Consider the following 25,721-nt stretch of genomic DNA (forward strand, 5'->3'; position numbering starts at 1 on the left):
TACTGGGTGCGTGTTGACTGGGTAGGAGGGCCTTTACGGTTCCTGGGTAGCCTACATCATGCAGTGCGTGTTGTGGCTGCCACCAGTCAGTTGTGCACTGTTATTGTATCCTGCCACTCTTGCTGTCCTTGTATAACTAAACTTCCTCTGCACCATGTCAGCCAACCATAAATCAACAAAACTAAACACAAACAAAATTCTCAAACACCATACCGGTCAAAAGCCTCACACCTGCAGCTCCCTTTGAAGGTCCCATAAACTTCCACAAGGATGCAAACTATCCTGTTATGGAAAGAAACAGCGAGGTCCTTGATGAGTCACAGAAGCAGATACTGTCGATCATGCCGCTTTCGCTGCCTCTCCAAGTGATGTTGGTCAAACCCAAGAGCAACATAACCTCAATACAGGTGATGCAAACCCTAATAGTGCAACAGAACCTCAATACAGCTCATGCAAACCCTATTCAACGTCAGCTCTGCATGCCAATAAGTAAATGTCACCACATGCCACTAGTGTTTGTGTTTTGTCCTTCCTATGTCTTGGAATATGTAAAATGGTTATGAGTTTTTCATTGAGTGGAGGTATTTGGGAGGGACTGACAGGGAACAAGTCAGTCATTGATAAGGGGTGGGGGTCACAGGAGTGAGTAAGTTCTATAATAGCCTAAATTGACGGTAAGACATGTTGAACAGCCGAGTGTATTATATACATATATTTATCATAAAGTGTATTCAGGGTGTATTAGCTTCACCCCCTTTTGCTGGTTGCATAGAATGTAATTTAATAAGCAATAAACCTCAGAAACTCCATCCTTGGGAAAAAGTGAAACCACTCTTCAGTCTTTTGATGCCTTGTGAGGACGGGTCTTCGGAAAATGTTTGTTATAGCTAACATTTTATAAAAATAAAACTTTTTTGTAAGCAATATTTTATAACTGCGACATCGACATCCATCTATTTATAAATTATTGCAACACCGTAACACACGTAGGCCTGTACGTCACGATGTTGTTTTATAGCCAATGAGAAGCAAGTAAGCCAGTGAGCACAGTTGCACATGGAATCCAAAAAGAAGACTGTTCCTCGCTTCAACTTTTGCATTAGGTCATGATTTATTTTTGAAACTGTGGCAGATCAGTTATTCGAAGTGAATTGGAGCTGATTAGACGTATGAAATATCCACATACATATGAAAATTAGGTAAGTGGAGTATCGACGTTCACCCGTGTTGGATCTTTTGCTAAGGTTATGTCCTTCTCTCCAGGAAGCTTACGGTAGTTATTTACGTCAAACTGACTTGTCAACTCACGGTCTCATATGTCAATATGGCGTGTGCAGTCATGTCCACTGGTTTAGCTTTATAGAGGTTTTAGGATATGTTCATGTGTCAGTCTAATCGAGTGTTCGTTTTGAGCTACTACCGAATTTGTAGGCTACTCTTGGCTCTATTTCGGGCCAGACAGGAAAGCAACACTTTTTAGCAGCAGCTCTCTTTGTGTTGGTTTACAGCGATGTGTAGACTATTTATACAGGCTAACGTTAGTCTTCTCGCGTTTTCTTTCTTTTCTGACAATCAGTATATGAGGCTAAACTAGTTAACAACTGACATCAGCAGATGGACAACATTTTATTATTTTGAAACTCACAATTAGGAATCTGATCGAGTTGGTAAAAGGCTCTGGATCACTGTTGATGACTAGTCTATTTACGTAAAGGGGGGAACACTTGTGGAGTAATCAATAGGCTACACCGTCCGCTTTTGCAGTATGTTTTGGTCGGTTTATGACGCTCGAAACTTTAGGTTTCCCCGCGTAGACCTGTGCGTATGGCTTGGTGGTCGCTGTTTGTCAAAACTCTACTTTAGGCCTATGCATTAGGAGCAAAAATGGCAAAGCGATAACAACAAATGGAAATGATAAGAAATAGTGATAGCTTACATCCATTCCTCATTTTTTTTTAACAACGTCAGTATTTTTAAGGGATTAAACATAATGCATCACTGTAGCCTAATACAAGGTAACACACCAATGCACCAATTGGAAAGATTAAGGGGAAACAAGATTTTAAAGAATATCAGAACCTCAGTTCATCATATTTTTAATTTTACATTTGGTTTTAGTTTTTTTTTTCTTCACTTTTACGTTCAATTTCCCAAGTGCATATAAGATTAGAAGGCAATGTTAAATAGATTTTTAATTGCAGAACAGCTTCCTGAGTTGTCAAACTAGCCTATCTGGGGGTATTGCATTGGTGAGGTCACACTAGGCCTATCAGGTGTTATTTCATTCCTCCATGGACATTTGCCATTTGGCCTAGCTTCCCTGTAAACAAGCATGCACAATGAAAGTGGGGTTGTCAATAGCACTAAATGGTCTACTGAATAAACAAAAAATACACAAATTACATGAAAAATACTTTAATACTCAACCGCTAATTAAATTTACATAGAACCATCAAACATCATTTATCGACTATAACTGTGATTTAAAGAGATAATAGGAAAATGTTTGGCAGAGACATGAAGGTTAAAATGCTCAATATATTGACCTAAGGATGTATGGCTATCATGGTTGTAGCCTAGTCTGAGAAAACGGTAGTATATCATGAGGGAGGAGACTAGGCTATCCAGTCACTTTTCTTTTTTTACAGTGCATGAAATGCTCTGTATTGTTTTTCCTAGGCCTCTTATACTTCTTCTTATTCTTCTACCCGACTTCTGTGCTTTTCAACTCGAACCAATTAACGTAGAAAGTTTGTTCGAACTTTGTCGGGTAGGTCTTGTAAAGGACACTTATGCTATGTATTTAAAAAAACTCAGAACTTTATACTTTTTAAGATATTAAAGAAAGACTAACACACATTTTCCCATTGACTTACATTGGGCCATTATGACATCATAATAGTCATTAAACTGGCTTGCACCTGTGCTTCACTGACACCTGCGCCAAGGCTCCTCTTCTCTCTGTCCCTTTCCATTCAACTGTATAACTAGGAATATTGAGAGACACCTTCCATACTCTACTTTTTTTTCTATCCATCTTTCTCTCATTCCCTCTTACTCTGCTTTCTCTCACACTCCATCTCTCTGCTTCACTCCATTTTCTCTCCTTCTTTCAATATTCTCTCTCTTCACTCTCTCTTGACTGTCTTTATCTAGAGCCACTCTTGTTCACTCTTCTTTCTCTCTTCCACTCTTCTTTCCTTTCTTCTTTCCTTCTTCCACTCTTCTTTCCTTCTTCCACTCTTCTTTCCTTTCATCTTCCACTCTTCTTTCCTTCTTGCACTCTTCTTTCCTTTCTCCTTTCCTTCAGGAAATGCATTTTCTAGTTCAGAACTGTCATTCTGTTAAAATAAGAAGAGGATTAAATATCTAACGTACCAGGAAAAACAACAACGCCCTCCAAGCTTTTCTTTTTAGCAAATTAAACTACCTAACATTGCCACAGTCCTGCAATTTTCAAACCGTCAGAGACAACACCAAACAATCTGATTGGCTGCTGATAGCGAAATTCGTTCCTCATTTGCATAGGATTAAACGTTTCCCAACTTTTCACCTCGCCCAATTTGCTTGTCTACGCCACAATCGCCTGCCTCCAACAGAAATGAATCCAGAACTTTGCTTCGCTTGCATGTATCGTTACCGTACATGTACCGTAAATTGTCTTCCCCTGCACATTCTGTTTATTTCCACTGTTTCCATAGTAAAATAAGACTATAATCACTTACCACTGTCCACCGTAAAATAAGAATATAATCACCTTTTTGTGACATTGCTCTGTTCTTGTTTTTATCCATGCTAACACTAAAAAACGACAAACTTCTGGTCAACTTCCACATTCTATATTAACGTTGGGAGTTACTAGCCAAAATATTTACTTACATATGCGAGTGAAATGGGTGCACTGTAAGAGCCCTGTTTCTCACAATCGTTGCCGCAGCAACAACAACTGATCAACATGGCCGACGTCAATAGCATCCACCTTATGTAGCCTGGTATGAGTGCAGTCGGATTCTCTTAGCACGGCAGTTGTCTTTTCTTATATAATTGTGAATTCTTCCTTATTCCTTGGCCTCATTGCATTTGCCATCGAGGCCAAGGAAAAGTAAAAAAAAAAAAATTAGGATGTACTATTCTACTGTAGTCTTTGTGTAGCTGAACAATCTAGTGTGCTTGGAGGAATGATAGAGAGAGGCTTTAGATGTCTGGTGGAAAGGTAAGTGTTCATTTCAGACCCTGGGGTGGGCCTCTCTTTCTGTTGTGTGTCTGGGCCCTGTGAGGTGGGAGTAGAGAGAGGCCTGGCTTCTGTCTGCAGAGGAGCTCAGGGGTACAGCACAATGGGGGTGGGGTGCTTGTTGCATGTCCCGTCAGGGTGTGAAGAGTAAAGACAACCCCCTCCCCTTCCCCATACACACACTGGAATTGGATATCGCTGGTGTATTTATAGAGCTACAGCAGTCAGAAGCAAAAATGACACACATCCACATTCATAGAGTAAGCTAGATCAGCCATGTGAGCTAATCAGAAAGTTCCAGACTATTGTGTTTCTTTGTGGAGCTTTCTGATTGGTTTACTTTAGCTGCTTTATGCATTTGGTCACAGTTGTTTCGAAGGGTATCTGTGTTTCATTTGGTGTTCTGGTAAATGCTATGACAATGATGAATATAAAAGTGGATCATATTCTGTAAATAATGGTAACAATTAAAATAACAGGTAACAGATATTCTTTTGTATGTTCTTCAAAACTCTTTTTACTATTTACTCTTTTCTGTTTGTTTATAGAAGAAGGTATATTATCCTGTAAACGCATAAAAATACCCAGTGAGGACTGTGATGGAGAAACCACTTGTTCAGACACAGGCTTCTACACTCCCCTTCTTTGACACTGCCCATGCCTTCAACCTACTACGAGGGATTCATGAGCTGCGGGCTGAACGCAAGTTCTTTGATGTGACATTGTGTGCTGAGGGCCGGGAATTCCATTGCCACCGGACGGTCCTGGCTGCTGCCAGCACATATTTCCGCGCTATGTTTGCTGGAACGCTCCGTGAGAGTGCCATGGACCGCGTGGTCCTTTATGAAGTTTCAGCAGAGCTGCTAGGCCTACTGGTAGACTTCTGCTACACCGGCCGGGTCACGGTTACACAGGACAATGTGGATGTTCTTTTGAAAACAGCTGACCTCTTTCAGTTCCCATCAGTTAAGGAAGCCTGCTGTGCTTTCCTGGAGCAGCATTTAGATGTGTCCAACTGCCTGGAGATACAGGATTTTGCAGAGGCTTATGCCTGCCGTGACCTTGCTGCCAGCGCTCGCCGCTATGTCCTCAAGAATATTGTTGACCTGGCCAAGGGCAAAGACTTTGAGCGGTTACCCTGGAAGCGGCTGCTTGAGTTTATGTCGGACAATGGACTGTGTGTGGACAAAGAGGAGACTGCATACCAGATAGCAGTACGCTGGGTAAAGGTGGACCTGCAAAGACGGCTGCACTATTGGCCAGAGCTTTTGCAGAAGGTGCGGCTGCCATTTGTGCGCCGCTTCTACTTACTGGCCCATGTGGAGAGTGACCCCCTGGTGTACCTCTCGCCATCATGCCTGAGGCTGGTCAGTGAGGCACGCAGCTTCCAGTCCTGTGAATATGACCGTCATGACTGGCCCTGTCCTCGCATGCGACCCCGTCCATCCACTGGCCTGGCTGAGATCCTGGTGGTGGTGGGAGGGTGCGATCAGGACTGTGATGAGTTGGTGACTGTAGACTGCTACAACCCACAGACGGGCCAGTGGAGGTATCTGGCAGAGTTTCCTGACCATTTAGGGGGAGGATACAGCATTGCTGCTCTGGGCAATGATATGTACGTGACAGGTAAAGGCCTTTGGAGTGTAATTATTGTAGTTATAATCGCTATAACATTTTGGTCTCTCTTTATTTGGATGGTCCCCTACAGACCATCTACAGATGTTCAGATTATAAACAAACTATCTGTTGAAACTCTGTTAATAACACTTCATGGTTATGAATAGGGTTAGGGTGATGGTGAATGAACAATTAGAAAGACTGAACTTGAATTTCAACAGACCATCTGTAAATTCTCTGTAGGTGGACTATGTAATTAAAGTGTTACCAAAATGTATTACATTTGCTAAAATAAAGTGTCACTGAGATATGGTATGTGATCATAAGAGAATAGACAATAATATACCAGTTAGGTTTGCTGCATGGTAATTGAAACTTATGATGACACTTAAAAGCACCCCATGTGTTAGCTACTATAGAAACATGGCAGTGCAACATGGCAGACTCCATAGAAGAAGACCCGCTCCCTATGTAGATACGTAGGGCTCATTCTAATCTTATGAAAACACATTGTGCCAATGAGCAATGCTGTATAGGTGATATTTTTTAAATACTGTATTCTATTTCTGCTAGACCCCCCTTAAAATCTACATTAAATCCTACAGTTATCCTTTGAAGACCCCCTCCGGTGAAAATCAAGTTGTTAACCTTGTCAACATGTCCATATGGTGTTTTTATATGATCCACAACATATCATGTTGGGAATAAGAAGTCAATGCCATGGCTGACTGTTTCCACCTTTGAACTGCAGTGCAGTCTCAAAAACACATTGTCAGACAGCCTGGGTTTGATACATACTTTTGGAGGCCTTGTACGTGCATCTGACTTCCAGATGGGTAGATAATTATCTCTTCCAGGCCGAGGGCATCTTTCATGTACATAAATGATTAAGCTTCCAGGCCGAGGGCATCTTTCATGTACATAAATGATCTTTACATTTTTTGACAGGCGGCTCAGATGGTTCACGTCTTTATGACGGAGTGTGGCGCTACAACTCAAGTGTCAACGAGTGGACCGAGGTGTCGCCCATGCTGAAGCCTCGTGAGTACCACAGTTCCTGTGTGCTAAAGGGTCAGCTGTATGTGGTGGCATCTGACAGCACTGAGCGCTACGACCATGCTTTGGACTGCTGGGAATCTCTTGCACCCATGCTGCATGCTATGGACAACTGTTCTACCACCACCTGTCGAGGACGCCTCTATGCTATTGGTTCACTCGCTGGGCAGGACATTATGGCCATTCAGTGCTATGATACGAGCACCAACCAGTGGGTACCTGTCAACTGTGGCCAACTGCCGCCATGGTCCTTTGCTCCAAAGACAGTGACACTCAATGGTCTCATCTATTTTGTCAGGTAAGCATTACTGAGTAAGCATGTGATCTGTTGTTCTTCTGTGCACACTCCCAATGTACTGATCAGTGTTGGAGAATGATACATGTTTGCCATGGTGCTTTTGTATTTTAGAGATGACTCAGCTGAGGTTGATGTCTACAATCCTATAAAGAATGAATGGGACAAGATAGACTCCATGAACCAGGTAAACATACAGTACTTATCTTCTCAAGATAGATCCCATGACCCTGCAACCCATTTGTCTCATTGAAAGACAAGGTTTGCCTTGAACAGGAGTTCTCCTGCTCTGCATGTCCTTCATCTTGCACTTCTCTGCATACTGTGACACGGTGACACAACATGTGATTAAGCTAATGAAGTCTATGACTGACACTGAAAGACATCGACAATGTGGATATGACGCTGTGCTTGTTTATGATTCCTCTAGCATTTTCTAATTCTCCCACCACAATTTGTGCTTTCTCCCTCTCTGTTAGCCAAGTGTTTAAAATAGGGAGCATAGCCCCTAGCAAGGATGCTTTCAAGTAGAGACAAAAAAGGCAGAATTGATTTCGATTTTCAGAGCACCATTTTTTTTTAAGCAATTCTGAAATCATTACATTCAATTTAACATCATTGAAGAAGTTTATCTCAAATTTCAGTGACATACTTAAAGCCCTGTTGTGTTTTACGTGGTATTTCTACAGGTCCACGTGGGAGGCAGTGTGGCTGTTCTAGGGGGGCGTTTGTATGTGTCGGGTGGCTACGATAGCACCTTTGAACTGTCAGATGTGGTCGAGGCATATGACCCCGAAACACACACATGGAGCATCCTTGGCCGGTTGCCACAACCCACCTTCTGGCATGGCAGTGTCAGTATCTTCCGCCAGTTCATGCCACAATCACAGAACACTTTTGAGCCGCTGGAACCCCCTGAGGTCAATGCTGTCCATCTCCACCGGCTTCACCGTCACCAGGCAATCCACAATCACAATCTCAACCGCAACCAAAACCAAGGCATCAATCCTGCCCAGTGAGGCGCAAACTGCTCTGGCTCAACAGGCAGTCTTGGGCTATGTCATGTTGTTATGGTTACTGTGATTGGCAGGTAAAGTGCAGCACACTCACTCAGCCATCATCAAGTGGACTATGAAAAGACGGGGTTCTTTTAAGTTTGTTTTTTCTTTGCAGCAATTTGTGCACGAAGTCAGCTGTCTGTTGCATGCAATAATAGTAAGTAAAGAAAAATCTACTTTTTTCAATTAATGTGTCTTGTCCAGCAGGCTGGGAGGATAGACCATCCATGAAAATGGTGGAAGAGTGTTTGGCCAGTTCCAATCTGCTCCTTTACAAAAATCGAAATCAGCAATTACTGCATCAATGTATAGACTGTATACACACTCCTCTAGACTGTTAGATTTCATTTACCCCATACGTTCAGCTGCAGGATTGGCGCAGGATTGGCTCAGAATAGACAATAATATAGCTGCTTTGAATTGGACAAAGAACAGTGGTGGCAGTCGAGGTTTGAGTGCGCTTGCAACCCGGCTTTAACTGCGTTTCATGAGTAATTTGATTGGACCATTTTCAGTTAAGGTGTTCCTTGGCAATAGGGAATGATGTTACTATCTGAACTTTCCTGTGTAACCTGTAACTTGTTATGAGACTTACAGCCTCACAGTAGATTTGTAACCTTGGGCATGGGAGCCGGGCGTTAGCAGAGAGAGCGCTATTTACACCCTGCACAGGCCCACTGGCCTCCTACACCTCCATGAGGACTATTTTTCCATATGATTTAGCGAGTGAAAGGTCCTCTTTGAAAATCAGATGTGAAACAACAGATGTGGAACTCGAGTGCTTTGTCTATTCATGGGTAACATGCCACGTCACCGTGCTTTAGCGCCACCATGTCTGTGTCCGACACTGACGCAGCGCCCATAGACATATATACATATATATATATATATCTGGGATTGTTATTTCATTTTAATATGATCTATATTTTTAAGATTGCTAATTGATTTTAGATTTGGGATTAGCCAGTGTATTTCACAACAAAGTTGAAAACGTTTATCTGAACGTTTATCATTCATTTGATTTATTGTTGGATTTGACTTGAGATCAGCGTTTGTGACACAGAGCTTTGATATGTTTGTCACACACTTTGCTGCAGCAAACCACCAGATTTCTGAGGAAAACACTTCTGAATTGCTTGATACCTCACTTCATCTCTTACACGGGGAAGTGCTGTGTAACTCTCCTGTACAGTAGCCTGTTTTACCTACTTTTTTTTAATAGGCACAATTTACATTGACACTTCTACAGTGTTGAAACACTCAGTGTATTGCCTCTATCAGCACACTGAAACAAAGTTGTTACCACAATAAATGATAAATAAAAAGTAGCCTTTAAAGGGGCTAAAGGTTAGCCTGATAAGCTGTCAGCTAGCGAGCGGAATTATTTCATACCCCAAGCAGATAGGGGGCAGTGTGTTACTATGTTTTCACACCCCCCTCCTCCCTTTGCAGAAGTAAACAAAAAGTTTGTTTAATGTTAATGTTAATGTTAACTGATGGACTTGTCACTGAGCTACTTGTTGATATTAACTACAGGATAGCCATGTTTTCTTAGGTCTGTTTGGAAAATCAGTCCAGCACAATCCAGAAACTGGATTGAGGCTCTGTAGTTCAAGAAATGGAGCTTTCATTTCTCCATGACTTAATTAACACTTTAGCTGTCATTATTTGAGCCTCTAAAATGTGATTGTCAGCTAAAGTGTGGGGGTAATGCCAGTGATTTTCGCTACGTTGGCAAACTAGCGCCTCTTGAGATACAAAGTGGTGTTATGAGAGACGCGGCTAGCTAGTAAGCATGCTAATAATAGTTGATATCTGGGTAACACGGAGCACATGTTGACATTTCTTCACATTTTGTTGCTAGTTCTAGGACATTTTTGAAGATTTTAAGCTACATTTCTTACATATAGCACCTTTAAATGGGTGGGTCCACAAATCTGAAATATTGATTGATCATGATAGCCTTTTTGTAACCAAATTTAAGATTACATTATGCTCACAAGTGAGATTTGCAAGCATTATGGTGGCAAATTCACTTATGTTAGTTCATACATCATAGCCTGTATCATGAAAGCTTTTCAGTGCTACTGGGTACAAATGAGTAGCCTGGTGACACCAGCCTACGTATTTCCGCCTGAATTGATTTCAAGCTCATACTCAGTCTGGCCCAACCCCATTGACAATCGTCTCCAGAACTCAAAATTTTGCAGGACCAATCAGCGAACAGTTCAGAGCTGTGACACAAAACTCTCCTTGGAGGAAAAGACACGAAAAGCTATCGGAAAAGTTGTCTCAACTCTCGAGAACATCAGAAAATTAAAAGGAGAACAAGAGTATTTTCTTGTAAGTTTTATGATTGGAAAGGACGTCGTAGCTCTTCTCCCAACTGGCTTTGGGAAGAGTTTAATCTACCGAATGCTTACTAAACGTTGCTGATTGGTTAAGGGAACTCCAATGATTTTAAACCTCAAGATAAGCACCCGCCCATCTCGGAAAACAAAATGCATTGGGTTGGCCCAGACTGAAAGACGGAATGAAATGGAGTCACAGGCTGGTAATGGCCAGGCTAACAAATGAGCATTACAGAGCTTCTGTGTAAAACAAACACAACTCAACACCAACACCACAGTTGGCACTAACTATCTAGCTTTCCAACTGATGTTTGATAGTCATATATTTGGCGATGTGGTGCTGTGAAGGCTGTTCATACATTTCTAACCTAGAGCATAATACTGCATGGTGATTAGACTGGGTGACAACAAGAACAACAACTGTGCTCATCTCTCCTTCACATGTTCCATCAAAATGAATTTGAGGAGAAGTCAAATGAACTAGCTTGTATTTAGGACCAACCCAAACGTTCCTCTCCTAGGTGACCTGATATTAAAGAACAATGAAATATGGTCAGTAAAACACAGAAAAAGAGGTGGGCAACCATAAAAGGTAATTAAATAGTCTTCTCCACTTTATTTCAGCCCATTCATTTTCAGGATGATCCAGTGGAAATTTAGAAGCTTTGCATTTCCTTATCACTTCAAAACACGTTTAATGTTAATATTTTCAACATATACATACTAACAAAATGAAAAAACTAAGTACTTAAAGATCTGTATGGCAAAAAGCATACATGAGAATAAGAAGCTTTGTATGAAGCTAATTTTTCAGACCTGACTGGTCATTTAGAAGGATGTGTCTTACAGAAAAACCTTTTAAATTGCAGTTGAAACAGGCCAAACCAACCTCTCAAAGTGTTGGGTTCAAGGAAACAGTATCCCAGTGCCTTTCAAAATGGATGGAATAGAAATATGGCTTGGAAAAGTAATAGAGAAAACCTTTGTGTAACAGTATGTCTTCCATGTCAAGATATAGAGCGTTTTACTTTGACAATCTCAATTAACCAAACCTGCATTCAATCCTATAGATTTGTTTGCCTTTATAATTCATTATTTTTCACAGTGAATCTGAAATTTGTGTTTGTATTTAAAGTATTTTGTGAGTAAATGTTCAAGATACAGGAAACCCGAAAACAACATAAAAGCTATGACACTAACAACACAAAAGCTTGGACACTGTTGCTTTTACACGTTAAACTGTGATAAGCACCAAACTGGAAGTAGACATTTTTCAATCTAATCCTCAATGAAACTATGTGTTACTATATTGTTCTATGAGTATGAGTGTACATGAGTGTTTGTTATGGCAAAACAAGAGTTCTTGTATTATTTTGTTTTTTCAATTTTATTTAACCGTTCAACATTTGTGTTTGTGTTGTGGCAAAGATTGTTGTGGTCTTAGAAGCCTTCTGGATTTGCATGGCGGTCAGGTCTGTGGCTGAATAAAGTGCAAGAAAAAATGACTCATGGACTTTGTGTTCTTCTTCTCATGTACTTGATTAATAATGGACTTTGTGTACCTCTTCTCATGTACTGGATTGTTTGGGATACACTTTAATACCACTTGGAATTGGATACACATTCAATAATACCACTTGGAATTTGATGCATATTCTTCCCTGCAATGCAAAAGTAACAGATGCATCTTAATTTGCTGTGACATTAGAGTTGACAGTCATGTACATTGTAAGCACGATAATACAAAAGAGTGTTTCTGCATTGACCAATTTGTCCAAGAAAAAAACAACAGGTGTGTACAGCAACTGTACATTTTTATCTAAATGAGCATTTTTTTTCTTTTTATTCCTAAGGAAGTGAACAATCCTGTGGTTAAAAGGCAAAGCAGTTGATAAAGAATTGTGTCAGAGATGAAGTTGTCATACCCCATGTCCTGTCAAAGTATTTTTTTCTAATTTCGATGGCACTCAAATGTGTGACCTCACATGTCAATTGACCCAAATGTGTGTTTTTCTTCATTTGTTGTTCTTTAGTTCTCTCCCACTCTCTTTTTCTCTGGCGTATGCTCTCTGGCCTAGTCGTCTGACTCAGTTTGCTGTATGGGATATGCATCTGTCACCAGTAAGTTGTGGCCTAACACATCCACCACTGTAAACTCCGATTCCCTATTATTGGAGGACGCCGCTTGTGCAGGTAACACAGAAAACCCAACCGGCCCGCTGCCAGTACTGGTGCCTGGTGTTGATATCACAGGAAACCCAGTCTGGCTTCCTCCATTACTTGGCTCCGATGCTGCCTGGCCTGGCACTACTCCCTGCACCACGATGGTCCCTGGCTGGATCAGAACACCAATGACATCGGTTTGGGCCTCAGCAGCAGCCCCTTGATTGGCTGGAGAAGTGGATGAGGTCATCTCCTTGTCTTCGGTCGCGTCCACAATGAGGTTACGGAGACGCCGCTGCCGGGGGTTGTAGTTCTCCACACGGTTGTGGATCTGAGCATGGCGCCGAAGATGAGCCTGCCAAAGGGAAAAGGTAGAATTAGGGCCTAAACTGATAACATGAAGGCAAGATGCAGCGGTAACACTTCAGATCATGATGTCACAAAAGTTTCAGATTATCTCCTGAATAACATGCAGCTACTGGTTATCAGGTAAAAAAAAATATTTATTATTATTTATTATTTTTTATATAACATATATATTCCGCAATTTAAATGGAAGAAGGATCTGTGTACTAGGTGTTAAAGGGTGGGAAAAATGGAATACGAGTAAGAGTGACTAATCAGCCTGCCAGAGCTATTGTTTACTTCACAAATTCCAAACCGATATGCTGAAGATGATGAGACTGAAATATTCTGACTACCAATGAAAGTGAAAACCAAAAGCAGAGTTTAGGTTCAGGGAACTAATGTATTTGAGATGCGAGGTTCAGACAACAAAAATGCATATAACATTTTTACATTTACCAGTTGCTTTTGTCCAAAGTGACGTACAAGGGAGAGAACAGTCAAGCTACAAGCAAGAGACTTAGTGTAACGATAAATACAGTTTACATAAGAAAGAAAAGCAGGAATGTAACTACTGTAAGTGCAAGTTAATTACTAGTAGAAGTGCAAGTTAGGAAGAGAGGTGCTCTCTTAAGAGTTGGGTCTTCAAGAGCTTCTTTAAGGTAGAATTGTATTATTATTAAATTGTTTTAAAATGAATTATTACAATAAAATAAAATAATTAAAATGCCATTGTGAATAGCATGGGCAGCAAATAGGAATGATTTTGTCCTTGACATGACCATATATCATGAAAATGATTTTGGGGATAAAAAATTGAAATAAAAACAACAACTAAAAAAGCATACACTAAATCGGTAAAAAGTATTGAAAAGTAAAGTATCAGTGTCCCAAATTAGAGAAGTAAGTTGAAAAAAGTACCTTGTAATTAACTTTGAGTAGTGAATAGATGTTTTTTTGTATTTTTTGTATTCTGATTTCCTTTTTCAATGACAATTTTTACTTTGTCTTAACATGTCAGCCTTTTTCAGAGTGTGGTTTCTTTTTAGGCAGCAAGTCTTCTTTCAATGTCAATTTACTGTCTCTGTTTTGGAAGGGGTGGGGTTTGATGGGAGGGGCAGGAAATACATGTTTTGCATTGAAGAAGGATGTCATCCTGTTTAAAGTTTTAAGATCATATTGCAATGGAATCTTGTTTCTATTCATCAGTGCTAGCATAATAATAGTTCACAGAAGGGGGTTAATTCAAAGAGGGCCCAGGTTGAGGTTGGCCACCGGCATGCTACGGGTGGACTTGGCAAGATCTCTAAAATGCACTAAGAACAGCTGTATACTTATTTTAGATGTGACAGTGCAATGGTATATGCATTATCTTTCCCCCTAGAGATCTGAAGCAAAATGTCACAGTCTTATGCCTATCACTTTTGCTTTAGAGTTTTATATGAAAATTTCTCTAAAACGCAGTGGTAGATTTAGTTCATTCATTTTATGTTTTATCTTGCTATCTCTGTGAAGCACTTTGTAACATGGGTTTTTAAAAGTGCTCTACAAATAAAGATTATTATTATTATTTCAATAGCAGCTTGTTGGGATAAGAGGATAAAACATAGCACAAGCCTTTGTTTTTATAATAATAATAATAATAATAATATGATGTTTGTTTGACAACTGTGGTGTAAGCTGTACACAGCTCAGGTGATTTGGCTTTTTAACATTTTTGATGTCTGACCTAAGCACCATGAAACACAATTAGCAAAGATGTCAGCATCCAAGTCCTGGGATGTCTTGCTAGCATAGCAGTGGCCATTGAAATGTTTCCAGTAGTGTGAAACAAGAGTTGAGCAGTATTCAATACAGTCTGACTTGTCTGAAGTTGAGAATATTGTTTCACACTGGTGACAGAAAATGCACATTGTAGTATGTGTTTTACACTGGTGACAGATAATGCACACTAGTGACAGATAATACACATTGTAATGGGTGTTCCCACCTGTCTGGTGAACTTGTAGCCACACTGCGAACACTCAAACTTTCTCATTCCTTTGTGACGTCGCACATGAACACGAAGCTGTTCTACAGCTAAGGAATTGGAGAAGGAAAACAGAATGTACAGTCAGAATACAATTTTACTAAATGGAACACAAACACACACACACATCTCACTGGCCGTCTCCCTCACCCTTAAAGGTCTTGCTGCAGATTTGGCAGTAATGAGGGCGGCCCTCTTGATGTTTGCTGGCAACATGACGGAGCAGGGGACCTTTCTCTGTGAAACGCTGTTCACAGAACTCACAGGCATAGGGACGCTCGCCAGTGTGTGTACGGTGGTGCTTATCAAGACTGGCTGCACACATGAACAGAGAAAGCCGATGAGTATAGGTTAAAGACAATAACATACGGCCTCACTAATTGTGTAGGGTTACTACCTGCCCCAATTACCCTGGACAGCTAGAGGATGAAAGATTAGCTGAATTTGACAAAAAGTGCATTGATTAGAATTGCAGACCTCACCTTTAATTATAGTAATAGAAAATGAGCCTGAGGAAGCACTTAGTTTAAACATGTGTCAACTATTACAAACATACTGATTTGTGAAATGTATTAAACTTTGTTAAAAGTATATTCTAAGTTGGGCTTGGATGTATTGCATCAGGGGAACAACCAGCACGTCTTCTGCATTGATGGGCAACTGGAAAAGTTCAAAGTGCACCATGTCTGAACTAAAGCTAATTAAATAACCTTGAAAAATAATTTGCTAATGGAATACCAGTCCATTGCTCCCACATGCCACACAATAGCTTTAGTTCATGTGCAACGGACTTTGCTAGTCGTTTTGCTCGTTGCCCATCATTAACATTAGGGCCCCCTATCTTAAAGTAAACTAAAGCTAATGTCCTGTCATCAGCTGGTATGAAAAGATCAGGCATTCACAAAATCAGTCACAAAATTGATATTGAACAAAATGTTGTTACTATAACTCTTAAGTTAGAGGAGCCACAAAGTTAGATGGACGATCTTTCAAATTAAGAAAAAGGAAAAAAAAACACTGTGTGTTTATATTTATGTCTGTTTGTATTTTCAGGTAGTACCTTGTGTACGGAATGTTTTGCCACACAAGTGACACTGGAAGGGCTTCTCCCCTGTATGTGTGCGGAGGTGCATGTTGAGATTGGCTTTCTGGGTAAAAGCGTGGTTGCAGAATTCACACACAAATGGTCGCTCATTCCTGATGAGTGACAACAGAATACACATTATAGTTTTACAACCTTGCTTACAAGTGCTTAGCATAGATTTGTATTATATGTAGTAGGCAGATGATGTCCAGTAAAAGGGTCTTGTAGACCTCACCTGTGTATTGCCTTTATGTGCATCTGCAAGCCATTTCGGCTGGAGGCACGGTGACCACATTCCTCACATACAAAGAGCTTCTCACCACGGTGCTTTGAGGCTTCATGGAGATGCAGTTCTGTGCGTGAAAAGAAGCACTTGGTGCAGAGAGAGCACTGTAGGGATTGGGCACGGTTGGTATCATTAGCCACTGATATACAAACTGACAGATGGTACAGACACAACACTTCACCATGGGTCAAAGGTCAAAGACATTCCCATTCGACAGAAAAGGTAACCCCACAGGGCTAAAAAAGAAACTAAAAAAAAAAATGTAAATATTTGTGTTCACAGTTTTATTGCTGTTAGCAAGGGGTGAAAATAAAGGTCCACTGCAGTCCTGGATTATTGCAGTAGTCAGATACAGGAAAGTGAACGGTAACTCACCGCATGAGGTTTAGGAGCTCCGTGGACTTTGATCAGGTGGATCCTGAGGTCCTTCTTCTGCATAAACTGTTCGGAGCATGAAGTACACTAAGAGAGGAAAAAAAATACAACACATGGTAAAAGGTATGAAATCAGTGCCGTATGCTTCTGTGCTTATGTGTAGTTGTCTGTACCTTGTAAAAGGTATGAAATCACTTCCGTATGCTTCTGTGTTTATGTGTATTTGTCTAGTAAAAGGTATGAAATCAGTGGCGTATGCTTCTGTGTTTATGTGTGTTTGTCTAGTAAAAGGTATGAAATCAGTGGCGTATGCTTCTGTGTTCATGTGTGTTTGTCTAGTTAAAGGTAGTGGTGTATGCTTCTCTGTTTATGTGTGTTTGTCTGTACCTTGTTGGGCATCTCTCCAGTGTGTGACACCATATGCACACGGAGCTCTTGGCGCCGGTGAAATATCTTTGGGCACACAGAGCATGAAAACACCTAAGATAACCACACACAATCACACAATCACACACACACACACACACACACACACACACACACACACACACACACACACACACACACACAGAACTAAAGTAAGTAAGCATAAAGAAACATATACAGCATATCCATGGCCAAACAGAACAGAAAAGAGTATATTGAGTCCTACGGCCCTGTTATCATGGATGAACACATTACATCCTTTGTCTAATCAACAAACAAATTAATATTAACACGGCAGGGATTGCTTAGCTCCAAATGTCTGTGTGCTGTTTTTATGCCTTTCTGCGTTTGCTTGCAAGCTAGGTCAGTTTACTTCGTCTCACCTAGCTAGACGTAGATGTGGGATGCATGTCAACCATGTCACAGAAGGCTGTCTAAAAGTCAATGACCCTTGAAATATAGCCTAGACATGTGTCCTTGCTCCTTTCAGATTTATGCTGATGTGTTCTTCTTTTAGATGTTAATGTTTCAATTCACTCTCAATTTTCGTTCAATTTAGAGACACATCATTCATTCAGGTATAGTCCTAACAAGCTCCATCTTGGTCTGAGTTAAAAGTGATCTTGATTGACAGGCAGTTGTTCACCACTAGGGGGCTCACAAACAAAAATTGTAATTTCAGACCCAGCAAATGTGAATGTCACCAAGTCATTGTTGTTGATATTTCAGCCAAATCAAATAACACCACACCCCTTCCTTGCTCCTGAAGTAAACTGTTGATGGGCTGTAATGGTTTATGGCGTCATCAAAGTCACTACGTTTGTTTCCCATTTACAGTGTCAGGACTGTGAAGAAACATTGGAGTGTCTTTTTTTTTTTTTTTTTTTTGAGAGCACACATTGAACGGATAGCTGGAGGCCAGTGGGTCGTTGAATTTGCCAAAAAGTGTATCTGATTAGAATTGCAGACCACACCTTTAACTGGTGGCAGAGGGATGTTTTTAGTTGTTTTGGAATAAAATGCATATTATCAATGTATCTAGAGAACTCACCACCTCTGTTCTGCTCTGGCAATTTCTTCTCTGATGCTCAAGCAGATTTTCCTTCCTGTAGTAGCATTTTCCACACTTCTCACACTTAAAGGGCTTCTCTCCTGTGTGTCTCCTACACAAAAGAACATACATACAGTGCATTCATTTATCTATATAGAGTGTGCATGTGTATGTGTAAAACACACTTTAAACACAAGTGCTGGCTGTCAACGGTTACCTTATTTCTTGAGACACATGTTGCACATATTTAGCAGAAATATGTAGGAATTGAAGTGTGGTGTGTGAAATAGAACATGGACTGTTGTAGCAGTCCAACACCGCACACTGTTATCATTTGAAATTAATGTACAATGTGACTGGAGTGTTCCAAAACAAGTGGGCTGAATGTGGTGAGAAGTATGGCATACATGCTGAATTAAACAATATTAGCGTACATACCTGTTATGAACCTTGAGGTAATATTTGCTCAGGAAGGTTTTATGACAAGTGGGGCACTGCACAGAACCTTTCTTGCTTTCTTTTGTTGCGTCTTCGGCTTTCTCTTTATTCAAAGGCTTTCCCTGACATCTGCGCTTGTGTCGCTGCCCAGGCATGGCCTTGATAGAGGGTGAACTACTGGGCACGTACTCTTCATCTGTATCCTCACTGAGCGCATCAACTCCAGCATTGCCATCAAAAGTATCATCCTCCAGGTCATTGTCCAAGTCAGTTTTATTTTGGTCACTTCCATCCAAAATGGGCCCAGTTACCTGTTATTGGACATGAAAAGAGGCGAGAAAACAAACACTGAGGAACAACGAATGTAAAAATACACAGTTATCTCTAGAGGGTCATTGAAGATGAATAGCAACATGGTACATGGCAACATGGCAAATTAAGTAATTTGTGGCTTAACTGTTAAACCATGGTGTTGGGTATGCAAGGCCCACAAAAAATAAAATAAAATTAGCTAGTCAATATAAATGTTATACTTGTAAGGAGCAAAACACAACACTGCCTAGCTGTTGACTAGTAAGCTCAATGATTTCATACTCCACTCTTTAAACAAATTGGGTAAGCGTATCATGAGAAGGTTTGTACCCCCCAGCTTTTCTCCCTTGCAGGAATAACCCAAAAGTTTAGCAAAGATGAAGGAGGCTAAATGGCTACATGTACTATGAAAACTATGATAACTGATTAATAACTGATTGATGTTTATGTGATACACTTAGTCGAGGCAAATAGACAGCTGTAGATCTTCATTAAAGAACTCAAGCTTTTGAGTTAGCTGACAGGATAACCGTTCATTTTAACAGATGAGCTGGATTCTAGCCACTACAGGATAGCCAATATTGCCGTTTTGTCTACAGTGACTCACTTGACGTACAAAATGGTCTTACAAGAAAGGACAGACCAAAGCTAATATGGCAATACCTTAGCATTACATTCTATTGACATTTTTAGTTAATATAAAAAAAAATGTAAACTTAAAACTGGATTGCACCTTTATACATTGCTCAGATACATTGTATACATTGTATACAGATACATTGTATGACTTAAATATTTAACATCAGGCATCACATTTTTAGCTATACAGTGGCATCAGTTTATGTCAAAGTATATCTTAATTGTAATAAAATGCAGTTAGCTCTAATACCTCTGGCTGGTTCCCACCTCGGCCGCTGCCCTTACTCTCGGTCTCAGCACTGACTGCCTTTGCATTGATGCCCTCCTTAGAAAGTGTTGTGCCTTGTCTTCTGGGTGTGCCAATTTGAGAAGTCACCTCTGTGGAGTTCTGTCCAACAAGACGCCTGGGCTCTTTCACCCTACGCCCAGATCGAGTAGTTGTGATGGTGATAGATTCTGGAGTCTCTGTTATACCAGGGGCAGAATCAAGCTTATGTCTGGCTATCTGCCGATGTCTACTCCTCTCCTTAACAGGCACACCATCTGTCTTCTCCGCAGCAAGCACAACGCTCTCCGGTTTACCTTCACTCTTGGTCAAATCAGCCAGGTTTGTTTCAGAAACAGCTGTTCTTGGTGAGGGTTGGGCAGGGATAAGGGTATTTGACACTGATAGAGCGCTTGCTGCATCATTTACCCGTTCCCAGCTGACATCCTCCAGCTTGAGTTCACCTGTGTAGAAGAAGTCTAGAAGGTGCTGCAGTCCATCGGAGGGGCAGTCCTGGGGGAGGTTCACCTCTGTGTTCTCACTGGTGTTTGAGCTGCTATTCTGGAACAGTTGACTAAAGCAGGCAAGGATATTGCGATGGGCAAGGTACACCTGTCCTGTACTGACGCTTAATACTACGTCACAAAACTGACCCAACTCCCTCTGTTGGTTCAGCATGTGTATCACTCGCTGGGCATGAGCACAGGCCTGTTGATCCATTTCTTCTCATTGAAGCCTTCACCCTCAAAGACTTGGTAATGTCATATCTATTACAGATAAGAAAAGTTATGTCATTTATATGAAAATTTCCAATAACTGACAATTAAAAAAAAACATTTAGCTAGTTGTAGTGTATTTAATTGGCTAGGTTACTAAGTTAACCCTGTACTCAAACGACATTGCCTAAGACGACCACCCTTACCAATGAAGGACTACGTTGTAGGTAAGTACGTCATTAGCCAATATGTTCCCCGGCTGAAACAACTGCCACAAAGATCTTTATGCATGACGTGCATCTTTTAAGTGCTTTTTTTGGAACTACTTTACATACACTATATTACTCTTTACATACATAAAACTATACACACTATGGAAGAGTGCAGATATTTAAACTCAATAAGAGTGCAGAGTGCACTAGCCAAATCTCAATTGGTTGAGTTTTTGGGTCAGTCTCACACTTTGGTAAACACTGTTGTAGAACGTGTTCAACTTGAAGTTTATACGTACAGACTTATGGAAGTGGAACTCATATAAGACTATGAAGAAATTAAGTTTGTACATTTTTTACATTTTTGTATTTATAATGACTTGTAATTTGTTATGTATTTTACTTAAATGACTTTGTTTCTACATTGTGGAGCTGCTTTGACTAAACTGAACTTCAGAGATTTGTGAGCCCCAAGGGACTGTGAAGTTTCTGTGTGCCATTCCATATTGACATGATGTATTCAATGAGGGTTTGACTAATATAAGGTACGATAATGATTTTCTGTGACAAAATCGAAGGCAATATGAAAAAAAGGCAATATGCCAACATTTAGTATTTCAATTCGCTGCCTTCGGTAAGCAACCACAACGACCATTTTACTGGATACTTACCTTCCATCTCGGTTTCTCGACCAAAGAGGGAATTTTGTGTTTTGAATGTTACCATACCAAAAGCATTTTTTCCTGATAGAGATGCATTAGGACATGCATTACATGCATCGCTTCTATACGTTTTTTTTTTATCAGGAATTTTGATACCGATGAAAGATAATCTAAAATGTGCTAATTTCTAATGACTGCTAGGTGGGCCAATCCCTCGCTCAGTGGATTTACAGAATTACTGAAACATCAAGAACAAGTGGATACCAAATCCGCCGGAAACTCGCTATCGATGGCCTATGCTTCACTATGGAGTGAGAAGGCGAACAACAACAACAATCTAATGACCAGATTATCAGTTGACTCCTAGAAGAGATTTGAGCTAATTTGAGATGCTTTATCAAGAGGCTGGTGCTCATTCAGTGTTTGAATGGTTGTGTCAGCAGGTGCACATTCATTGGCTACCTGTTTTCTAAGAGCGGTAATGTGCCTCAGGAGTGGGATCTCCCCTTGTGCTGGATGCTCTTTGTGTTCACCCTGTTGAGACCCGACCCAGAGTGGATATGATATTTCGCTCATATAAAGTGGCTCTGCTTTTGGCTCTTGTAACAGCTAAACGAGTGGGTGAACTCGCACACTCTCAGTGAGCCCCCTTTGAACTCACTTCAGGTGTAAACTTGCCACAGGTGCACGGCCACTCTACATGTGGCATGGCTTCAAGCAGATCTGTTTAATAACTGCTGATTGATTCTAATACAATCATATATTTGTATTGTTTAGATGTCACAGCACTGTCTTTCTAGCAATCTCTTTCTGCAAAAGTTATTTTGTGGAAAATGCGGGGTTTGATGTGGCATTTCTTCCTCTGCCTTTATTTATTTAAACTACAATATGTTAATAGATACAACAAGAAATGTCATTATTGTGTATTTACATCACAGATGACATTTGTTTACTGACTGGGCATTTTATGTAAGTCGAAAGAATTAGAGAACCTCTTCCCAAGAGGCTCAAGCCTGCCTTTGCAGGATATACCTGTGATTTACGCTAACCCATAACACAGGTTTGTGTATTGATTACTTGCATTAACCCATAACACAGGTTTGTGTATCGATTACTTGCATTAACCCATAACACAGGTTTGTGTATCGATCAAAAAATGTATTGGATTATAAACGCAGACTCCACCTTTAAAGGCACCCAGTGCAACTTTATAGGCTTGAGACTCGAAAAATAAATATTTAATTTCTAGTCTTTTTTACACGTAGTAAGTTTCAATAACTCCATACCATTACATATCGACATTCAAGGAGCAAAGATGAGACGTCGTTGTGTGATGAGAACTGATAGAAATCGTAAACAACAATCGCCGGTGGGGAGAGGCCATTTTTCCATTGACTGGAATCCTGCTTTATTTATTGGTGGCACCAATAAATAAAGAAAATGGCGGCGATTGTTGTTGTTAACGATTTTCTAGCAGTTCTCACCACACAACGACGTCTCATCTTTGCTCCTTGAATGTCGATATGTAATGGTATAGTTATTGAAACTTACTATGTGTAAAAAAGACTAGAAATTGAATGTTTATTTTTAAGCCGCGAAAGTTGCACTGGGTGCCTTTAACTTGGCCTGTTGCCTCATGGCTGCAACATAAGCAAATAAACACCGCTACATAGAGTATCGTGAGTATATGTTAGACCATTTGTTTACATTTGGGATTATTGCAATGCTTGTGTGAGCACTGTGTGCGTTCATGCTGTAAAGCTTACATTGAAAGATAGCATGCTAAGCTGCTAAGGTAGTTTATCTTGCCAGGACCCTCTTGTTTAAGGCAGCACTAGAACAGCTAGCAATATGACTTGGGATAGGTATCGTTAGGATTTTATTGAGACTGCTTATCGATACCGATACTTATTGATATTCTTATCGATCCCACTCGCCATAATTTGGTGCAATAAAATAAAGGCAGGACAGCCAACAGTTCAAACAGTGCATACTCCAAACAAGTTTTCCTGCATTTTTTTACTGAGGAGAGTTTAGTGTTGCAGTGATGGTTGTCCTTCTGGAAGTTTCTCCCATCTCCACACAGGATCTCTGACGCTCAGCCAGAGTAACCATCGGGTTCTTGGTCACCACTCTTACGATGGCCCTTCTCCCCCGATTGTTCATCTTGGCCAGGCGGACAGCTCTAAGAAGAGTTCTAGTGGTTCCGAACATTTATGAACTATAGAGGCCATTAGGCTCTTGGAGAACCTCCAATGCAGCAGAGATGCTAGCCTCTTCACAATCCTGTCTCTGAACTTTACAGGCAGTTCCTTCGACCTTATGGCTTGGCTTTTACTCTGATATGCTTGTGCAGCTGTAAGACGTTATGTAGACATGTGTGTGCCTTTCCAATTCATGTCCAATCAATGCAGTATACCACAACTGGATTCCAATCAAGGTATCGAAACAACTCCACAGCTGCGCCTTCCAAGCTGAGGGAGCCATGGCCACAATGGTGATCCAGGACTGTGGACATGGGTTAAGCCTGGCCAACCTCTCAGAATGAGAAAAGGAGGCAATACTGGGTGCACCAATGGTCCCAGGTGGTATCTTTGGCACAGCTCTGGCACTCATGCAGAAGAGGTGCAAGGAGAACAAGAGACGATGAGTGCAACTGTGAATACCTAGGCAGTCTCAGTCAGCCCCCTCAGGCGAGGTCACAGTCAGGCCCCTCAGTGCCTCCCATCTGAACACAGGTGAAGTCTCAGTCAGGCCCCTCAGTGCCTCCCGTCACAACACAGGTGAAGTCTCAGTGTGTGTGCGTGCTCTCTCTACACAGACACTGTCATGGCATGTATGTGCACACGCACAAACATACACACTCAAAGCTCTATTATATAGCTCAAGGTAGTCATTTTTAAAGTTTGTCACCCGTCCTACTTCTTTGACAGAAGTATCCTCCTTTGAGGGTGGTCACCCTATCACAACTGGCCAGCAAATTTCAGACAGCTAAGTTCAGATCTGAAATAAGCGGTAGGCCTACTTCTTCACAGCAGCAGACCCAAAAATCTGAATATGTTCCTAGCCAAAGAGGGGAATGACATATGCCCCCCTAGCGTTCCTGGTTCTGTATGCCCTGGCTCGCAAATAGCTTACTGCACTAAATTGGCTGCAATCTCGAAAAGATGAACGCACCCATTATGACCAATTTTGGTTCGTTGCCGTCACGCCATGCAATCCATTCTTTAAACAAACATTGGTAAAACCTAACCAAGCTCGTGTTTCTATCTTTCTCTTGCATGCATTTTCATCCTCTTGCTCACATTTTCGCAGTATGTAGCCGACTGGTTAACATCTGATAGCATTCTTTAACACGTAACACGGCACACACACACACACTTTGTCTTCCTATATGACGTATGTTTAGTCTAGGAGTAACTAATGTTACATAAAGTTATGAAATGGGCGATTCAGACAAACCCCCTCAACCGGTATTCTCCCTAACAGATAAACTGGAGTTCGGTTGTTTGCTTCAGCTAACACAAACGACCCTCGATTGCGTTGTGCATTATTATGTTAGGTTTTAACAATAATCTTTTAACAAACATGATAACTGTGCATCTCTGAATTGCAGCCATATATGCTTCAATTTGATTTGAAACTATGTTTTCTTGTGTTCTGTCTTACCTCGACGTTTAGGTAATATCCACAATTTGTAAGACAGTCCCTTAGCTTTATCCCCGCTGCTGAAATACGTTGAACAACTTACCAGACTGAATGACTCAAAATTGTCTTAAGGTAATAGGAAAGGCTGGGAAAATTAACTAATTTATGTGCAAGTAATCTCGGGGATAAATGTGAAAACAACTGAACTAACATTACATTTTACAACGACACTAAAAGGTTATAGGTTACACATGCCGGAAATGACGGTTGTTTTGCACATTTTCAGTAAAATGGCCAACCGATAATACAATCTCTATGTTGTGAACATTTTACTGCCAATAGTTGTTAAACATTTAGTCCGTTGCTTCGATACATATCACCTATTGTAATTTTATATGTTTGAAAGGCCCGGTAGATTTGCTTTATTTAGGTCAGATTTGCGCATAACCGATGTATCTAGGA

General features: G+C 40.7%; 2 protein-coding genes across 2 annotated transcripts; one reads left to right on the forward strand and one right to left on the reverse strand.

Annotated features, from left to right (window-relative positions):
- Positions 1 to 1,051: 1,051 nt before the first annotated feature.
- On the forward strand, positions 1,052 to 12,113 carry klhl21 (kelch-like family member 21). The gene is made up of 5 exons (XM_080853730.1): positions 1,052 to 1,199; positions 4,780 to 5,857; positions 6,797 to 7,202; positions 7,314 to 7,386; positions 7,889 to 12,113. Exons 2-5 carry the CDS (start codon positions 4,831 to 4,833, stop codon positions 8,216 to 8,218), a joined length of 1,836 nt encoding a protein of 611 aa, XP_080709856.1. The 5' UTR covers positions 1,052 to 1,199; positions 4,780 to 4,830; the 3' UTR covers positions 8,219 to 12,113.
- A 117-nt stretch (positions 12,114 to 12,230) lies between these two features.
- Positions 12,231 to 25,403, reverse strand: zbtb48 (zinc finger and BTB domain containing 48). Its single transcript, XM_080853726.1, has 11 exons — positions 25,281 to 25,403; positions 20,007 to 20,788; positions 18,806 to 19,116; positions 18,368 to 18,479; positions 17,278 to 17,370; positions 16,891 to 16,977; positions 16,465 to 16,619; positions 16,206 to 16,342; positions 15,296 to 15,460; positions 15,107 to 15,195; positions 12,231 to 13,126 (listed from the first exon to the last, which is right to left on the reverse strand). The coding sequence occupies exons 2-11, from the start codon at positions 20,739 to 20,741 to the stop codon at positions 12,683 to 12,685; spliced, it is 2,328 nt and encodes a 775-aa protein (XP_080709852.1). The 5' UTR covers positions 20,742 to 20,788; positions 25,281 to 25,403; the 3' UTR covers positions 12,231 to 12,682.
- Positions 25,404 to 25,721: the final 318 nt, after the last annotated feature.

This window comes from Sprattus sprattus (genome assembly GCF_963457725.1).
Source record: "Sprattus sprattus genome assembly, chromosome: 16".
Taxonomy (NCBI): domain Eukaryota; kingdom Metazoa; phylum Chordata; class Actinopteri; order Clupeiformes; family Clupeidae; genus Sprattus; species Sprattus sprattus.